General features: G+C 43.3%; 2 protein-coding genes across 2 annotated transcripts in view; one reads left to right on the top strand and one right to left on the bottom strand.

The window, feature by feature from the left end:
* LOC121304304 (zinc finger protein OZF-like) overlaps nt 1-18,904 on the bottom strand; it is a 727,904-nt gene that overhangs the window by 695,350 nt on the left and 13,650 nt on the right. The window contains exons 2-4 of the mRNA XM_041235366.1: nt 17,436-17,548; nt 15,100-15,394; nt 13,933-14,709 (exon numbers count right to left, since the gene is read on the bottom strand). Of these exons, the coding sequence (XP_041091300.1) occupies nt 13,933-14,709; nt 15,100-15,364 (1,042 nt within the window). The 5' untranslated portion in view covers nt 15,365-15,394; nt 17,436-17,548. The remainder of the gene's footprint in view (nt 1-13,932; nt 14,710-15,099; nt 15,395-17,435; nt 17,549-18,904) is intronic.
* Nucleotides 683-8,697, top strand: LOC121304293 (zinc finger MYM-type protein 1-like). The gene is made up of 3 exons (XM_041235343.1): nt 683-806; nt 3,334-5,738; nt 8,464-8,697. The coding sequence occupies exon 2, from the start codon at nt 3,361-3,363 to the stop codon at nt 5,734-5,736; it is 2,376 nt and encodes a 791-aa protein (XP_041091277.1). The 5' UTR covers nt 683-806; nt 3,334-3,360; the 3' UTR covers nt 5,737-5,738; nt 8,464-8,697.

The raw sequence follows: 18,904 nt of genomic DNA, 5'->3' as shown, positions 1-18,904 counted from the left end.
GCGCGTACGGTCTGTGGTAAAATCGGGTTAAGGTTTTTATTTTATTTTATTTTTTAATTTTGGGGAGAATTTAAATGTTGGTGAAATCGCCTTTGATCATTTTTTTTCGTCAAAAAAATATATATTTTCTTTTTTTTTTAATTTCACGAAACGTTCTAAAATTGAATTAGTAAGCTTTAAGCAGAACCATAATCACTCAGTGGACGTCCAGTGATCCAATCAAATCAAATAAAAATGTGCATGACCGGATCTCGGGGCAGCTTCGGGCCCGTTTCGGTCTGTTTTGGATCGGGTTAGTGGAGTTTGAGTGACACTACACTGACAAAGCACTGGATTCGACCCGCTTTAACACCACCCTGATAGAAAAACACTCTTAAAAAAAAAACACACACACACACACTGAGGAGATCTGCTTGACATGCATTATTCAAATACATCTTTAAAACATTAAAACGTGTTCTGTGTCAAGCAGGGCAGACAACTGCATTCAAATGCAAACATGGTACTGTTCAAACAATAAGGCACGAAACCCCGATGTTGAAGCGGAGAGCTGCTGTAAATGAAAGGCAGTGGGCTGCAGAAATTAAAAAGCCATCTAAGCCTGACCCCCCTCCTTCACAGAAAACAAACAACCCCTGTCATGTGACCCAGTCAGGTGACCAGAGCGCTATTCCAGCAGAGCCGTTCAGCAAGGCATAGAGGGCAAGCCCTTCGTTTACTTGCATGCTTATTTAAACGGGCTTGCACACCGCTCTGCAGGCGTGGGCGGTTAAACATTACAATAAAAAAAATCAATAAAAAAAAAAGTAAGTTCATTTTCTTTATTTGTTTATTTGAGTTTAGTTGTTTGCGACGCACGGAAGGCATGGCGTTCATCAGCAAGATCGATTGGAATTTAACAAATAAACTGAAATCCGCTTCTGGAAATCAATCGAAAATAAAGAAACGAGATGTGAATGTTTTAATGTTTTGTATATATACATATACAGTAGTTCACTGTGTTTGCCACCCGCTTGTTGTACCTCGTTTTATGGAGGCACATCATTTAACAGCAGTTTTGTGTATCCATTTTTTTTTTTAGCTCGTTTCAATTTGTTGTGATGGTCGTGCATTGACGGGATCTCTTCTGAATATATGAAATATGAAGATCGTGTTCTTTTAGTAAAACACGTGTGTAGTATTTTAGAATACATTCTCTTAAACAGCCCATCAGCAAGATGGCATTTTGTCTTCGGACCTGACATTGAGATTCGTTTACAAAACACGATTGTTGATGCAACAGTCCAAAAACTGCACGCAAACTCGGCATTTATTTTATCTCTAGTGACATTACCAGCATATTTGAAGCCTAGAGTTGCTGGAATAACACCGATCTGCAGGGTTTACACTGATAAACGAGACTTGGGTGAATGGACTGTACATTAACATCGCATATTGAATACAAAAAAAAAAAAAAAAAAAAAACACTTCTGTATTGTGTACTTTTCCAAATATTTATAGCTGTCATAACCATTTATTTTGTTTTTGTTTATGAAGTACACAAAAATATGTGGTTGATATGCTGGAAAATAAATGTGATGTATGTGTGGCACAGTGATGTACTGAACCCATGAAGGCACATGATATATAAACTGAAATGGGAGAATGCTATCTGGTGATCATGACTTACTGTAATATCTCGTGCGGGTGACATAGTGGCCTCCCTTTTTAATTGACACAATGTCCCTTTCGGGGTTAATAATTGAAAGGAGACACATTGTAATACTTTACACAAGCATTTTCCTACCAAGCAATCTTTATAGATCCTTCTTATCCATTCACGACAGTGGCTGTTCTGAGCTCGTAAAGGAGATCGATAAGGCTGTTTCAGAGAACTTTTGAATCCTCAGCAACCCACAGTGACAGCGCATGTTGTGTGAAGTGAACCCCCCTACTGTACTGTGTGCGCAGGGTGTGCTGGAAAGCCTTCTCAGAAGATATACATTAATTGTTTTCATTGGAAGGCTGATTTTAAAGCATGATGTTAATATGCAATGGGATGTAGATCCCTCCATTTAAATTGTAGTCCTCTCTGTATGTCTTCAAGGAAGTTTTTGGTTTGTTATTTATTTTTTTGACGCAACTGTTAGTTTTTTTGCAAGAAACATGCTCTACTGTTATAACAAACATTCCTAAGTAGGACCACATTTTACATACCTTATACACATATACATAGACTTCTCAAACATAAAACAAGCTATTATTATTATTATTATTATTATTATTAGGCTATTACATTTTGAACAGTTTTTAAAAACATGAATACTTTCGTTATGTTTATATCAGGCTAGCTGTCTGATTGATATGAAATGCCATCCTGATCCGTTTTGAAACGGCAGAGAAAACATACCCCTCAAAATCAAGGCTCCGCCAGCCACTGTTGCGCCATTATAGTTATTCAAATACAGAGAAATTATTGAAATTATTGATTTCTTAGGTCAGAAAACAAACAGGCAGTTTTAGCAAGACAACTGACAAACACAACACGTTTAAATACTCGGGTCTCCTTTTAGATTGTATCTAACCATTTACAAAGGAACAGATCACTTTGCTACGCCCCTATTTTACACCCTCCCACGTGACCCCTTGGTTAACGAGCGCATCCACTTCTCCAATCCGCGGATGCCACGCCGTTTCCCGTCCAGGTCATCGAGTTCGGGTACCGTAGCTCCGCCCCTTTTCTAGCTGGCCGACTTCCACCTACCCACGGGAATAGAGAGTCATGACTTTTAGTCCAGGGTACTCTGTTCCCTATACACAGCGCCCTGTCAAGTCGGGAGGGAGATCTAACACCAAGCGTCATTCGATCTGTGTCACAGGCACCCACAGCAATGTTGGCTTGGGTGGTAAAGGTCCAGCATTATAAAGAAATACATTTCTTTTCAGATATTTACCAAAGCTTACTGGTAAAGGCACTTGGTTATACTTGGGGTTTCCTGGTAATGTAGGGAAGTATAACACTTACCGCTTCACTTGATAATTGATGACATTTTCCAGTAAATCTCAAGATTCACCAATATTCAGACTTTTACATAATGTATAATAAAGTAACTATTACAAAACTGAAACAAATATTAGGACAGGCTAATAAATCTTAAGTTAATAGGTAGAAAGGGAAACTTTTTCAGCAGTTGAAATCCTATAGTATTGTAAACTTCCTACAAGAAATTCTACTTCTCTTCGATAATCCAGCCACCCCTGCTATTAAGGCCAGATTTTTATTGGTCCTTTGAATAGCCTTAATAGCACTGTATTTAAAAATACATCAACACTTTTTTTTCTTTTTTTCTGCAGGTACAAAACAGAATCCCGTGTGCTGCCATGGACAGTGTGAAGATGGATTCTTTCCTGATTAAAGAGGAGTTCCCTGACCTTGTACTTGTCCCCATTAGAGTGGAGTTCTCTGGACTGGCTTCCCTCCCCGTTAAACAGGAGCTCTGTGAGACGAAAAGCGACAGCAGCCAGCCAGTCTCTGAGATTAAAGCTGAGCACAATGAACTGGAGATCCCCCAGACAGAATTGGAGTTCCCCCAGACAGAATTGGAGCTCCCCCGGACAAAGGAACTGGAGAACGTTGTAGATTGGTTGTTAAAGACTCCCTTCGGAACGCTGGAACACGCAGAGAAGGTTCGCATAAAATCTGAAGGCAGGCCTCGACCTCAAATAAACTCTGTCCAAGATGATGCTGGACGGAGTCGGTCATTTCGGTGCCAGTGGTATGAGAGAGTGGACTGGCTGACTGGGAGTGCTGTTACAAACTGCCTGTACTGTTGGCCCTGTTTACTGTTCAATGGTTTCGTTACGTGGACAAAATCTGGATATAATGATTTTAAAAACATGGATCGATCAGTGAAACGACACTCCAAATCAAAAGAGCACGTCAGCGCCGAGGTGAGATTGAAACTGCTGGGACAAAGTCGCGTTGAGCACGTGGTAGACGAAGGCGCGCGAATTCAAGTCGCAAAGCATAATGAAACCGTGAGAAGGAACAGGGCCATTCTGAAACGCCTGATCGATGCAACAACTTATTTAGGTCGCCAGGAATTGGCATTCAGAGGGCAGGACAGCACAGCAGACTCGTTAAACAAGGGGAACTATGGGGAGCTGACGGAGGTCATTGCGCACTACGACGAACTGCTCGCCACTCACATCGAGCAATCTGCCGTCTTCACTGGAATGTCAGAACCGATCCAGAACGATCTGATTTCTTCCATCTCGTTGTCCGTGCTGGAGGAGATCAAAAAGGAAATTAATGCGGCACCTTTTTTTGCGTGGCAGGTAGACGAAATGACCGACATTGGCTGCCGTTCCCAGGTTTCTATAATCGTGCGGTACGTGGATGAAATAGGAACGCTGCAAGAGCGGTTCCTGGGTTTGTTTGACTTGACCGGGGTGAGAGATGGACAGTCAGTGTTCAAGCTTGTCAGCACAGCCATGTCCGAGTTCGATTTCAAGGAGAAACTGGTCGCACAGGCTTACGATGGCGCTACGGTGATGCCATCTGAATTAAACCGGCTACAAGCCAAAGTAAGAGAAGTGGCTCCCAGCGCTGTCTTTACACACTGCTGCGCGCATCATCTCAACCTCGTATTAAGCCAAGGGGCAAAATTCATTACACAGGCTCGGGTGTTCTTTGCAACACTAGGGGGGTTTTCTTCGTTCTTTTCAAAATCCTCAAAAAGGGTAGATTTGTTGGAAGAAACCAGCTCTACTGCGACTCGCTGGGATTTCACCTCGAGGGTTGTGGGGACTGTTGCCAATAACTACACCAAACTGCTTGAGACGTTCTCGCGCGTTGTCAACTCTGAGGGAATGGATGATGACACCGTAGGAGCGGCCAGCGGGTTCATTCGCACGCTCGAAGATTTCGACTTTGTGTTCATGCTTTTCACGTTCAACCAAGTTTTCTCTGACACGGGTGCAGCGTTCGATATCATTCAGCAAAAAGCGATGGACGTCACCTTCTGCAAAAACAGAATCGAGACCCTGCTTCATTCCGCCGAGGAGAAAAGGTCAGAAGAAGCATTTAATAAAATTTATGAAGCAGCAGCCAGCTTGACAGAAGACCCAGCTGACAGACACCTGAGAAAGAGATGCCGACAGGAGGGGGCGCACCGAGATGTAAAGCAACAGTACCGCACGCTGTATCACTCCGTTCTGAACAATTTACTACTTCAGATCCATCATCGATACGCAAGCCTGGAGGAGACGCGATTTCTTGAGCTGCTGAATCCCGAGAAATTTGCCACAATGAAGTCTGCATTCCCAGATGAAGCACTGGGGTGCCTGAATAAGGGATACGGAAGATTTTTTGAAATGGACCGTTTGAAAACAGAGCTGCAAGTTTTTTACTGGGACAGGGAGTTGCACGGTGCCAACAGCAGCATTTCAGATTTGCTGCAGTCCTTCAAGCGCAGCGGCCTCGACCGCGCCATGCACCAGCTGTACAAGCTCATGTGTTTAGCAGCAACAGTTGGCACAACATCATGCGGTGTGGACAGAACCTTCTCCTGTCTCGAAAGGCTAAAGAGCTATGCCAGGAACACAATGGGACAAGAACGCTTTAAAAACCTGGCGGTTTTATCTATTGAGAAGGGGATCGTGAAGGCGCTGGAAAAGAATCCTTGCTGGTACGATGGAGTCATTGACCATTTCGCAACGCCGAGAGAGAGAAGGGCAGACTTTATCTACAAGTAAAGGTAAGAGAACTCTTTCAATCAACAACAATGACGTATTCTTTGCTTTTGATGGTTTATGGTAACTTGTAAATTTAGCGCTCAGTCATAACAATATAAAGCTGAGTGAAGCCACACTGTAGCTTGAAACTTGGTTTCAGGCCACTGCTTGGCACATCAGGGGAGACTTGGGGTTTGATCCAGTAAAGTTGCCTCAAACTGGGTCTCCTGGAACCAAAGGTTTCAAGCCACTGTTCCTGAAAAAAGTGGCTTTGTGTTCCCTCAGCTTTAAAGTCTTTTCAGCAGTTTTACATTGTATGTGTAAAACGTCTAGTCGTTTTTTTCTCCGGAAAAAGCCAAGAAAACCTTTCAGTGGCCAAGTGGGACCGACAGGAGCCTAATGAAGCTGATTAAAAAAAGGAGGCGTATCTGAGCAATATACATAGTCCTTTCACCACAGCGATAACACGGACGCAAACAAACGAGACAACTGCTTCTGCATCCAGAGCTCAAAAAATATCACAGACATTTGTAGAGCTTATTGAGATGATACAGCGAACAAGGGGTGGGGCTTGGCTGGAGATGCAGTGCTGGGTGTTCTTTTGCGATTCAATCCCTTTTAAACCTGTTTTACTCTGAAACAAATCTTTTAAACAGTGCGTGTAAAAACAATCCTAAATTAGCTCAGGTGTAACCAATCACCTTCAAAATCACACACCAAGTGACCGCCACCTGTGTTAAATTGTAGTGATTCACATGATTTCAGGATAAATTCAGCAGTTCCTGTAGGTTCCCTCTGCTGGGTAGTGCATTTCAAAGCAAAGACTCAACCATGAGCACCAAGGCGCTTTCCAAAGAACTCCGGGACAAAGTTGTTGAAAGGCACAGATCAAGGGATGGGTATAAAAAAATATCAAAGGCCTTGAATATCCCTTTGAGCATGGTCAAGATGATTACTAAGAAGTGGAAGGTGTATGGCACCACCAAGACCCTGCCTAGATCAGGCCATCCCTCCAAACTGGATGACTGAGCAAGAAGGAGACTGATCAGAGAGGCTACCAAGAGGCCAATGGCAACTTTGCAAGAGCAACAGGCTTTTTTTTTATGGCCAGCACTGGTCAAAGTGTATATGTGACAACAATATCCCAAGCACTCCACGAATCTGGCCGTATGGTAGGGTGGGTTAAGAAGGAAGCCATTACTCAAGAAAGCCCACCTTGAATCCCGTTTGAAGTATGCAAAAAAACACTCAGGAGATTCTGTAGCCATGTGGCAAAAAAAATTCTGGTCTGATGAAACTAAAATGGAACTTTTTGACCTAAATACAAAGCGTTATGTTTGGCGCAAACCCAACGCAGCACATCACCCAAAGAACACCATCCCTACTGTGAAGCATGGTGGTGGCAGCATCATGTTATGGGGATGTTTCTCATCAGCAGGGACTGGGGCACTTGTCAGGATAGAAGGGAAACTGAATGGAGCAAAGTGCAGAGAAGTCCTTGAGGAAAACCTGCTGCCCGCTGCAAGAAATCTGAAACTGGGACGGAAGTTCACCTTTCAGCATGACAATGACCCAAAGCACACAGCCAAAGCTACACTGGCTAAGAAACAAAAAGGTAAATGTCCTTGAGTGGCCCAGTCAGAGCCCCGACCTAAATCCAATCGAAAATTTGTGGCATGACTTGAAGATTACTTGTGGAGTTCAGAAAAAGAAAAAGTTCAATATAAAACGAAAATAGATACTATTTATAATAAAAATATCAAAATACATTTAAAACCCTGTTTTTTTTTTGTTTAGAGAATTTTAGATAGCTAATTCAGTGTTTTTGAAATATGCAAAATTGCAATATGCACACAAATTTGATTAATAACTGTTCAGTTCTCATTTTGGTAGCAGTACAATCAATATCAGCATTGAATTCCAGTATGTATCGCAGCACATAATACAGTGTTGCACTACAGATCCTCAGTCCCAATGCCCACTCCTGTAAATCACACATTAAATATCGCTTGCATGCAAAATCGGATTGCATTGTAAAATGCCTGTTACTTAAAGGTATTAAAATCCACTACCAGATCGTAAACGTAGCACCTCTTTATCACGATGCCACTGCCATGCATTGGAGCAGGGTACTATGCTTTGGTATTATACCCTGCTCCAAAGCGGAATTGAAAGGTTAGCACAGGGGCAGGCACCTCTACAGTGTCCGAGAAACAGCTTTCAGAGAGATGCCAGAAAACAGACACCTCATTCTATCTGCAGTTTACAAAAAGATGTTCAACCACTCTGAAGTATTTCATTGAGCTATGCTTAGTTTTGGAGAAAATTTGCTTTGACTGTCAACGGACTAGAGTGGGACCAGGGTAATACATGTTACAAAGATACCTTGGGGGTACCCTGCACTGTGCAAAAAAATAAAGTGTAAGTATTTCATTATTTTGTAAAGGTTGCAGCCCGACTTTTTGGCACGAGCTGTGTGGCAGCGAGAGGAAGAATATTTGAGCTGTAGATCTGCCTCCCGACCAGAAGGGGCGCTGTGTGAGGTTGGTGGTATGCTTTCCCATAGAGGTCGGTGGGCACCGGAAGTCAGCTGTCATGGAGGAAGCGATCCTGCAGCGATTGGATACCCCGTGGCGCGGGCAGGTCACAGGGAGGAGTTTGGTAGCAGAAAGGTGACGCAGTTATGCGAGTACGGCCCCTTCCGCTGAAACCTCTTCTGAATCCAGACCCTGTTGTTTTGTTTTTTAGTGAAAGAGGACTGCGGCGCGAGGGAGCTGTCACCCCAGAGCCAGCATCGCCGCCCAGAGCACTACTCCCCCATTCACAGCGACGCACGGCGCCACCAGGAGGAAGGGGCACTGAGCACATTTTTGTTGTTTGTTTTGGGACTGTAACCCACTGTCTACTCCCCTGATACCATCGTTGGTAGAGGGGCGGCATTATTATTAAGTGTCATAGTAAATATAAATTGTTTTAAGAACATTATGACTGGACATTGCATTATTCCCCACAAGCTCTATCTGAAGATCAAAGCCGGGATGACAGTAACATTCGATCTGTGTTTGGAAGCTGAAACTGTCCAGCAGCTGAGATTTGAATTTGCTATTTTGTAAACAAGCTGGCAATGACAAGACACGCTACAATAAATGTAATTTATTCAGCCAGTCTTGATTATCGTGATAATTTACTGCAATAATCAAACAGAAAATTGCATTATCTGTATGTACAGCAAGCAGCAGCTGTTAGGTGCATAAAAAATTGAAATGTTATTGATAAATACATGATTCCTGTTCTATACAACTTTTACTACGTGAGCTTTTTTTATTCAGTGTAGATGGATTAGCTCTAAAATAACAGGATTTGCAATCTAAACTAGTACTATGGTGACATCACCAGTAAATTATGCAAATGAGTACCGTCGAAGGTTCTAACCTTTGGTCAAAAAGCGCCCTTCATTACAGGACTACAATTCTGTGCATTTCACACATTAAGGTCAATTATTAATATGAATAAACACCAAAGTGTTTTCCCCTTACGGAAAGATAATTGCACACTAATAATAGTAAGGGACGTGCTGTACAAATGCAGAGCAGTGTTTTAAACTGAAGAAATCAGAAAAGATGCCTTTGTACAAGAGATTGTTAAATGCAAATACATCTGTTTCACAAGGCATACGGTAACTTGCTTTATGGTATGAAAATGAAGCGGAGAAATAATTGTAAACAAGGGATTTCTCTTTTAAATTTTGAAATATTACCGCCCGTACGCACATCAATATCACCGCTCGTACGCACATCAATGGTGAGGGTTTTCCCTGGTTTAAAGTTGTAAAACGGGTGCATTCTGGCACATTTATGCATGCCTAATGTCATACATAGCTTAGTATTTCATTAGCGCAGTGAAGCTCTACTTCATCGCTGTGCGCAGCAAGACAAGATCAACAACAAAGGAAAATGGGCTTTTGCAGCATCAAGGCCCCTGCAATACAGGGCTGAAATAAGAGCCGAGGGATCACCGAAACGGTCAGATTCAGATCCTGTGTCTGACGACTCCTCCGAAGGGAGGCCCAGTTTCTGTGCAGCAACACGAACTGCTACATATACTTCTGGGTGCTCCAAGACAGGAAGTGCGCAAAACTAGCTGTGCAGCAGCAAGCAAGTATAGCAGCGCCCACAGCCAGCAGCCATGTGCTTTCATACTGCAACATCACGAATGTGTTCAAACAATGAACACGTGCAGTACAGCAAAGACGAGCTGAAACATTACAGGAACAAGACCCAAAGGTGGTAATAAACCCAAACTCACAGCTTTACTTCACACACAAACTGATAGCTCCCATCAAACCAAAAACATTTAAACAACCAAAACCGAGCAATACTTCTATGTAGGACGATATCATTGAAACGTTCAAGAATTACACATAGCTGGTCTCTTATGTGGACAGGACGATACAAGTTTCTGTCTGTAAACAGGGTCCTTAGCAAATGCACACAATTCTAATCATCACTCCAGTCAGTGCTGCCAGGATCCTGGGTTTCTGGTATATCAGACTGCCCAGCCAGGATGGGTTCATTTCTTCATGGGTCCTCCAGCAAACTATCAATTCTTCCCTTTGCATATATAAATCTGAAACAAACACACATTGGAAATGTAAAAAAAAAACGCCAAGTTATCAGAAGTGCCCAGCCATTTCAAATAGAGATACCAAAAACACAAGCCAAGTTTCAAGAAAGCACTGGGGCAGCCTTGCCCAGCACCAAGCAAATAGGCACTGCTTTTGACAGCTGTGGGGGCCGATAGTTGCCCCAATTGTTTCTTCTAACTTGTAATATCAGGCAGGGTAGATATATATAGATATATATTTGCAATTAAAATAAACCATGCAAACGATTATAGATATACGCTATTTGAAAGAAAAAAGTAGAGCACCACAGAAAGCCAATTCTTACATTCGTGCAGAACAGGAATAGTTACCCATAGTTCTAGAAAGCAGGTCTCACTCTCTCTCTAATGCCTCCAAGCTTCCCCAACTCATCCCGATGTCATATTCCTCCGACAGACGAGAACCAATCAAAGCACGAGACCCAAAAACCAGGCCTCTGCCATACCTCCTTAACTGACCGCACGCCCCCATGTCACTGAAGCCTTTCTGTCTCCTGACCCGGTCACATGACACACTCGCATTCCACAGCAGAGCAGCTCTGCGCGCATGGAATCCATCTCCTTGCTTTAAATCTGCCAGAGCCTGGAGGGAGCACTCTTTCTTCCTCTTTGAGGGGGGGGCGCTCTTTCTTCCTCTTTGAGGGGGGGGGCACTCTTTCTTCCTCTTTGAGGGGGGGCGCGCTCTTTCTTCCTCTTTGAGGGGGGGAGCACTCTTTCTTCCTCTTTGAGGGGGGGAGCACTCTTTCTTCCTCTTTGAGGGGGGGAGCACTCTTTCTTCCTCTTTGAGGGGGGGAGTGCTCTTTCTTCCTCTTTGCTCTTTCTTCCTCTTTGAGGGGGGGACTCTTTCTTCCTCTTTGAGGGGGGGGCACTCTTTCTTCCTCTTTGAGGGGGGGGGCACTCTTTCTTCCTCTTTGAGGGGGGGCGCGCTCTTTCTTCCTCTTTGAGGGGGGGGGCACTCTTTCTTCCTCTTTGAGGGGGGGAGCACTCTTTCTTCCTCACTCTTTCTTCCTCTTTGAGGGGGGGAGCACTCTTTCTTCCTCTTTGAGGGGGGGGGCGCTCTTTCTTCCTCTTTGAGGGAGGGGGCACTCTTTCTTCCTCTTTGAGGGGGGGGGCACTCTTTCTTCCTCTTTGGGGGCACTCTTTCTTCCTCTTTGAGGGGGGGAGCGCTCTTTCTTCCTCTTTGAGGGGGGGAGCGCTCTTTCTTCCTCTTTGAGGGGGGGAGTGCTCTTTCTTCCTCTTTGAGGGGGGGAGCGCTCTTTCTTCCTCTTTGAGGGGGGGAGCACTCTTTCTTCCTCTTTGAGGGAGGGAGCACTCTTTCTTCCTCTTTGAGGGAGGGAGCACTCTTTCTTCCTCTTTGAGGGGGGGGCACTCTTTCTTCCTCTTTGAGGGGGGGAGCGCTCTTTCTTCCTCTTTGAGGGGGGGAGCGCTCTTTCTTCCTCTTTGAGGGGGGGAGTGCTCTTTCTTCCTCTTTGAGGGGGGGAGTGCTCTTTCTTCCTCTTTGAGGGGGGGAGCGCTCTTTCTTCCTCTTTGAGGGGGGGAGCACTCTTTCTTCCTCTTTGAGGGAGGGAGCACTCTTTCTTCCTCTTTGAGGGAGGGAGCACTCTTTCTTCCTCTTTGAGGGAGGGAGCGCTCTTTCTTCCTCTTTGAGGGGGGGAGCGCTCTTTCTTCCTCTTTGAGGGGGAGAGCACTCTTTCTTCCTCTTTGAGGGGGGGAGCACTCTTTCTTCCTCTTTGAGGGGGGGCCTCTTCTTTCCTAGTCCTCTGTTAGCCACCGTGAGAGTTGAAAGTGGAGCCCACTGTGCTTGTAAAGCACGATCTCAAAGCAACTCACTGTTTGGAAACGGCAGGTTTTGAAATATTTTTATTTATGCTTTTCTTTATACCAGGACCATGTAACAAAAACAGCATATAATTCAACATATCTATCTATCTCTCTCTCTATAACCATGTACTTACCTAGCAGCTCAGCAAGTGGGTAATGTTAATAAATATTTCTGTAGTTTCATTTCACTCATTCACTAGAGGGAGAAAAAGTGGTTTCCATCTTCTTCCCCTAGAGGTAACTGCAGGGTTAAAAGCACTGGATCCTGGCTCTAAACTTTCTGCAGTGTTGCAGGACCCAGGAGCTGTGTGCTAGCTGGTGCTAGAGAGGGAGATGAACCACGATCTTGGAACACAACACGAATTCTGTACCGCGTCACACAAATCATGACCAAAAAAAAAAAAAAAAATGTATACCACTTGACTTATGTTTTCATGTTTTTTTTACAACTCAAAAGGCAGTTTCCCAGCCCCCCAGCTCCCTCCTCCCCCCTCCTATGTGCTCAGGCTGCAGAGTCTGCCTGGGTGTTACATCACAACATGAAGGCAGCTCAGAGAGGCACAGCGCTAGCATTCGATTTGACACAATTGGCTTTTAAAAAAAAACATTTTGCTCATTTGAACACAACTTACACATGTGTGTTGCTTTTAGCATTGCTCAGCACTTTGTTATAAAATTAATCAATCGTGAATCACACACCAGGTTTAATTGTACAGTCAAGCCTCATTAGAACTCAGGATTACACAATTTGCCTTTCTTTACCTCCATACACATGCTTGCTACACTGCTATTACTCAGGGCAGTTTACAGCAGCAGCAGAGATACAAGCACTTTGCAAAGCTACACCTCACGCAACATATTCAGTCATTAATGTCATAAAGGAGGCTGTGTGGTCCAGCAGTTAAAGAAATGGCCTTGTAATCAGGAGGTCCACGGTTCAAATCCCAGCTCAGCCACTGACTCAACGTGTGACCCTGTGTGTTCCTTTTCTCTTAACGAGTCCAGTGGTTGAGGAAAAGGGCTTGTAACCAGGACTGCCCCACGGTTCAAACCCAGGCCCTGAGCAAGTCACTTCACCTCCTTGTGCTTCGTCTTTGGGGTGAGACGTTGTTGTAAGCGACTCTGTAGCTTTGTGATGGTGGCCCACTAGGAAAGGTGCTATATAAAAATAGATTATTATTATTATTATAATACAGCGATAGGACTCTATCATTTCTCATTAGTTTGAGAATCATGATGAATTTCCAAGACAGATCCTCCAGGCGGATCCCCAGTAAGGACGCTGCAGTCTCGTCTCTGGGATGCTACACACCGGGGTCGGGATTCTCGTTCCCATCAGTTTGTTTATTTTCAGGCTGATGAAGTTGAAATGCTAAACCCTGAAACTCATTTCCCACACTGCGTTATCGATTTCTCCAGACTCGTCCATCAGACGAGGAGCAGAATAGTTTCCTTTCTGCCTGTTCCCGCTCCCAGGCCCTGCCTGCATTGACAGCCCGGGTTAAACTGACACAGAGAAGCTCTTGGGACGTGTCCGTGTCAAGCCCACTTTCTGACACAATCAGAATGCAAGAGAGATGAAGTGCGTTTTTACCATTTGAAATGCATGCTCTTAAGAGTGACACCAAAGCAGTAATTACACAGGAGTTCATAATGCAAGGTTAACGTTTTCTTTCCTCATTAGTGAAAAGTCCCATTGAACATAGTCTTTAAGTCTTTAAAGTTTCTCTCCTCTGTGAATTTGCTGGTGTCTTTTCAGGTTCCCAGACTGACTGAAACTCTTCCCACAGTCAGAGCAGCGATACGGTTTCTCTCCTGTGTGAATTAGCTGGTGTCTTTGAAGGCCTCGTTTAACACAGAAACTTTTCCCACAGTAAGAGCAGCGAAACGGTTTCTCTCCTGTGTGAATCCGCTGGTGTTTTTTCAGATTGTTCGAATGATTGAAACTCTTCCCACAGTAAGAGCAGCGATATGGTTTCTCTCCTGTGTGAATTAGCTGGTGTGAAACAAGGTTGTTTGGATGACTGAAACTCTTCCCACAGTCAGAGCAGCGATACGGTTTCTCTCCTCTGTGAATTCGCAGGTGTGAAACAAGGTTGCTTGACTGCCTGAAACTCTTCCCACAGTCAGAGCAGCAATACGGTTTCTCTCCAGTGTGAGTTCGCTGGTGTGCTTTCAGGGTTCCTGACTGACTAAAACTCTTCCCACAGTCAGAGCAGAGATATAGTTTCTCTCCTGTGTGAGTTCGCTGGTGCGCTTTCAGGGTTCCTGACTGACTGAAACTCTTCCCACAGTCAGAGCAATGATACGGTTTCTCTCCAGTGTGAGTTCGCTGGTGTTCTTTCAGGGTTCCTGACTGACTGAAACTCTTCCCACAGTCCGAGCAGAGATATAGTTTATCTCCTGTTTGAGTTTGCTGGTGTATTTTTAAATTCCCTAACCTTGTGAAACCTTTCCTACAGTCAGGATATTCTCCAGCGCCCGCCCTCTCTTTAGCTGCTGGACTGGAACCTGGAAAATATGAACAGGAAAGAAAGTAAGAGGCACTGCCTGTAGGCTGGGTGGAGGAGTGGATTCAAGCATGTGGATTTCAGCTGTGAGGCTTGCACTGGGTTACACCAGCTTAAAAACACAAAGTTAAACATAAAGCCTTTACTTTATGTGTAAAAGCAGAGTCAGCAAAGACTGACGCTGGACAAACCGAACCCTGGGATCCAAATCTCCCTTCAAAGTTCTCCTTTATTGTTTCAGGTCTATTTCCTCAAACACATGCTGCAATTATATCTTTCAATAGCATTACACATCTACAATATGTAACCTACATGCTCCCTCCCTCTCAAGCACACTGTGGATATCACGCAATCTAGAATGACGATGTCACAGCTACTGGGAGTCACTCACCTGCTAGCCTGCATTCTGATTGGGAGCGCCCGTCTTCCTTTCCACCTCCTGGAGTGCTGTTGGGAGAGCCTTCCTCTCCAGCGCCTCGCTCTCTCACGCAGATCCTCTCCAGCACCACGCTACACTCCCGCAGGCGTACAGGCTCCAGCTCAGGGATGTTTGGTTTGAAGTCCTCGGACTCTTCCTTCCCTGGTTCCATGAGGTCAAACTCTACTTCACAGAAGTCCTCTTTAACCTGGACAGATTCCACCTTCACACTGTCCATGGCAGCACACGGGATTCTGTTTAGTAGCTGCTGGAAATGAAAAGCACTGATTTATTTAAATACAGTGTTAGGAAGGGCATTCGAGGGACAAACGCAAACCTGGCCTGAACAGCAGGGCTGGCTTATAAGTTCATGATACCAGGAGTAGTTTCTGGTGAAAAGGGTTACACTATTTATCCATTTCAAATTATTCATTGTGGATTTATTTTGTGCAACCTGTTCTAACATTTGTTTCACATTTGCACAGTAGTCTGCATAAAGGGACACCTCCTAAGAGAACACTTTGCCTAAGGGAACACCCTTGTGGTGTAACGGATTTTTCCCATTGTAAATGCTCCAGCTAAGGGAACAGGAAATGTGCTTAAAAGAACACCACCTTGGCATCGACAGCAATTTGTTCACAACGGATACAGTACTGTTTTGTAACCTGATAACTCATCATCAAACTTAATGGTGTATTTAATTCAGTCTTTCCAGAACCACCATCATATCATCGAATTGTTTTCTATTCTGATTTCCGCTCGCGCACTTCATCTCTACAAACTGGCATGGAAACAAAACAGCAAAATGCGCCGCTGCTTCTCTTTCTGCACAAACCTGGAGAGCGTTCGAGCTCCTGAAAAAAACCTTTATAAGTGACCGAGCAATGTGGCGTCTCCCTTTCTGCCGAGGTGCTTCACCACTCTGTTGAATAATACGCATGACTTGTATATTGCTGCTGCATTTTGGAATGTGCACAGGGGTGCTGTGTTAATAAAGTTTGACAGTTTATCAATGTTAGTTCGTCTGTTACTTTATTATTATAGTTTATTAACATACAGCTGCCTATTGCTTTTCTTTTACTTATTTTACATGTTGATGCACGTGAGCCATGACTAGTAATAAACATGCTTATTTATTTACTGATTCATACTGTGGTGTGGTAGCTAACTCGGTATCAGAGAACACTTCAGCTATAAGAACACTTAAGTGTTTCCTTAAGTTGCTTATAAAATAATCAACTTGTAGTCGAGTCATAAGTCCTTGAAACAAACTCAGCTTTCACTCAGCTAGTGCTGGTACTGGAGGAAGAGTTTACCTAACGAATGTTGTCCGATTATCCCTCAGGAGAAATGCACAAATAATAATAAAATCAAATATTATTTTTTGTGTTTGTATTTTATTTTTTTTTCTAGCTAGATTGTTCTATTCAATGCCTTTTCCCCCTTGTCTGCCACTATCTGCTTTTCTTTTGGAATTGGGATACCGTTTGAAAGCACCTGAAGTTTATAGAACACCTTTAAGTTCAAGTTTGTGGACCTTGTTTTTCACTTTGATAGTGGCCGGTGTAGTGTTAGAAAGTGGTACACCGTCAGAATGTGGTATACAAACTATATACAGTCAGTTTTCTTCAATCTGCACAATTTACAAATTATTTTTAAAAGCCAAAATACAGGATGTGATTCATTCCACTGCACACATGTGGCGGATCACTAATACCGCTGTAAATAACATTTCATGGTCAACTCTCTTCTACTTCAAATGAATGCACTGCTGTGTATAAACACATGTTATCAACTAATCTGAATTTCTGAAGCAAACCTGACAGTGAAGCTGCAATAGAAACGTCTCTTGCTAGCTGCGTGGCTTTCAAACTTACCTGCAGAATCCTTTGCAGTGTCTGCGTACGTACGCTTTTTTTTTCTCCCCCAACGTTGTTTAGGATTACGTGACAATATTTTGTTGCTTCAGAAACTTGGCATTTGCATGCATATTTTTCGAATGCATTTTAATAAATGAAGCAATAATATATGTATAAAAAAACGTTTTATGTCCCCGTGACTCAGCATAAAATATATATATAAAAACGTTGTCAGGATAATTACCATGTTGTATGTGTGTTGGAATATATATATATATCTATATATATCTATATATATCTATATATATAATATAGATATATTAATTATTTATTAAATGATATTGTTTATCAGTGCAGACACTATAGTATATCGGTAGTTTGGCTGCACCTCAAAAAATAACTCGGCCTCCAGTATGCTGGAGATAATATTAAAAATAAAAACATCTTTACCTGGTTTTGATTTCGCGGCCTCTCTCAGTTACATTTTAAAGTGAGTCGGGTCTCGGTGAAGCCGCCATGCCGGGTCCCTTCAGCAAACAAAGAGCCTGCCGCGCACAACTAACCTTTCATTAACAGCATGATAATAACGCAGCTCGCTTTTCTTTTAATCGTCCACGCCTTACAAACTGGTATCCTTTAATAAAAAGAAAGAAATGCAGAGTTTGAGAGACTGCGCGGTGTGCATGCAACGGGCCGGCGCTCCTGAGGAGTGGCTCTCCTTCGCCTGTTGTGTTGATGGCCACCTACTGTTCGGACTCGCTTATTAATTCATCTTTATTTGGCATGACTATATTGCAAGTGCAGCATTGCCAAATACATTTATAATACAACAAATAAACATTACTGAACATTGCACATCTACGAGCAGGACAAAGCAGGACAGAGCAGCCCCCCTCCCCTCCTGACGTGTCTACACTCCCGACTCTTAGGCTGTGGCAGGCAGGTCAATATTTGGCTGCTTCAGGCGGGTTGCAGACTCGTTTGCAAAGCAAATCAAAACTGACCTGCCTCTTGTTTAACTGAATAAATGAACCATACTAATTTAACAAAGAATCCCGCTTGGCTGTGTTTAAAATGAGGAGATAGCAGCTCTCTATAGTTCCCATGCCAACATTGTCCAACCATGAGATTTTCTTTTGAATGTGTAATTTTTAATCAAGTCAGGCAGGTTTGAAAACAAAACACCAACAAACAGTGTGATAGAAGTAGAGCACACGGAGATACCAACTGCGGCTTTAAAAGTGAGTTGTAATATTTTTAATTCTAATATTTCCTTGACTATATCGTAAAGTTTATTATTATTATTATTATTATTATTGCATTTTTCACATTGTTTGTGGGTAATGAACATAACTATAATAATGTTTTTCAACGTTCCCTATCTTTCTCTGTCTATCTGTGTAGTGTTTTTGTGTTTTTGTGTTTGTGTGTTTTGGGTTTATCTGAGGCTCACCGGACACTTCGCCCATTTCTCCTTTGTGTTCTATGTCGGCTTTGTTTTGTTCACTTCGCTTTCATACTTACCCTCACTTCTGCACACTTGCCTGTTCTTTCTACTATGTGTTTTCTTTCTTATGATTACTGTTATTGGAAACTTGCCACTGTACACAGAATATAGGCTGGAGGGGGTCATAAATGTCATCATTACAAGGGTGTGTTTTGGAATCCACAAAACAGAAGAGACTGCATTGTCCTCTGCTTCCCAGAGTGACGCGACTCTGTTCTGACCTGTATACCAGTAAACATTTTACATTGTAGGGGTCAGATGGGTTATTATGTATTTAATAATATACAGTGGAATCGGGCTCAATAATGTGTGCATATATAGGTTAGGTGAGACAGCGTTTGGCTAGTTATAACAGAGACAACGACCTTCCCCCAGCTGTTTGTAAGTTGGGTGCCTCGATAAAGCAGAGACA

The sequence above is a fragment of the Polyodon spathula genome, chromosome 37 (genome assembly GCF_017654505.1).
Source record: "Polyodon spathula isolate WHYD16114869_AA chromosome 37, ASM1765450v1, whole genome shotgun sequence".
In the NCBI taxonomy this organism is placed as follows: domain Eukaryota; kingdom Metazoa; phylum Chordata; class Actinopteri; order Acipenseriformes; family Polyodontidae; genus Polyodon; species Polyodon spathula.
This window is presented reverse-complemented; position numbering and strand designations above follow the sequence as displayed.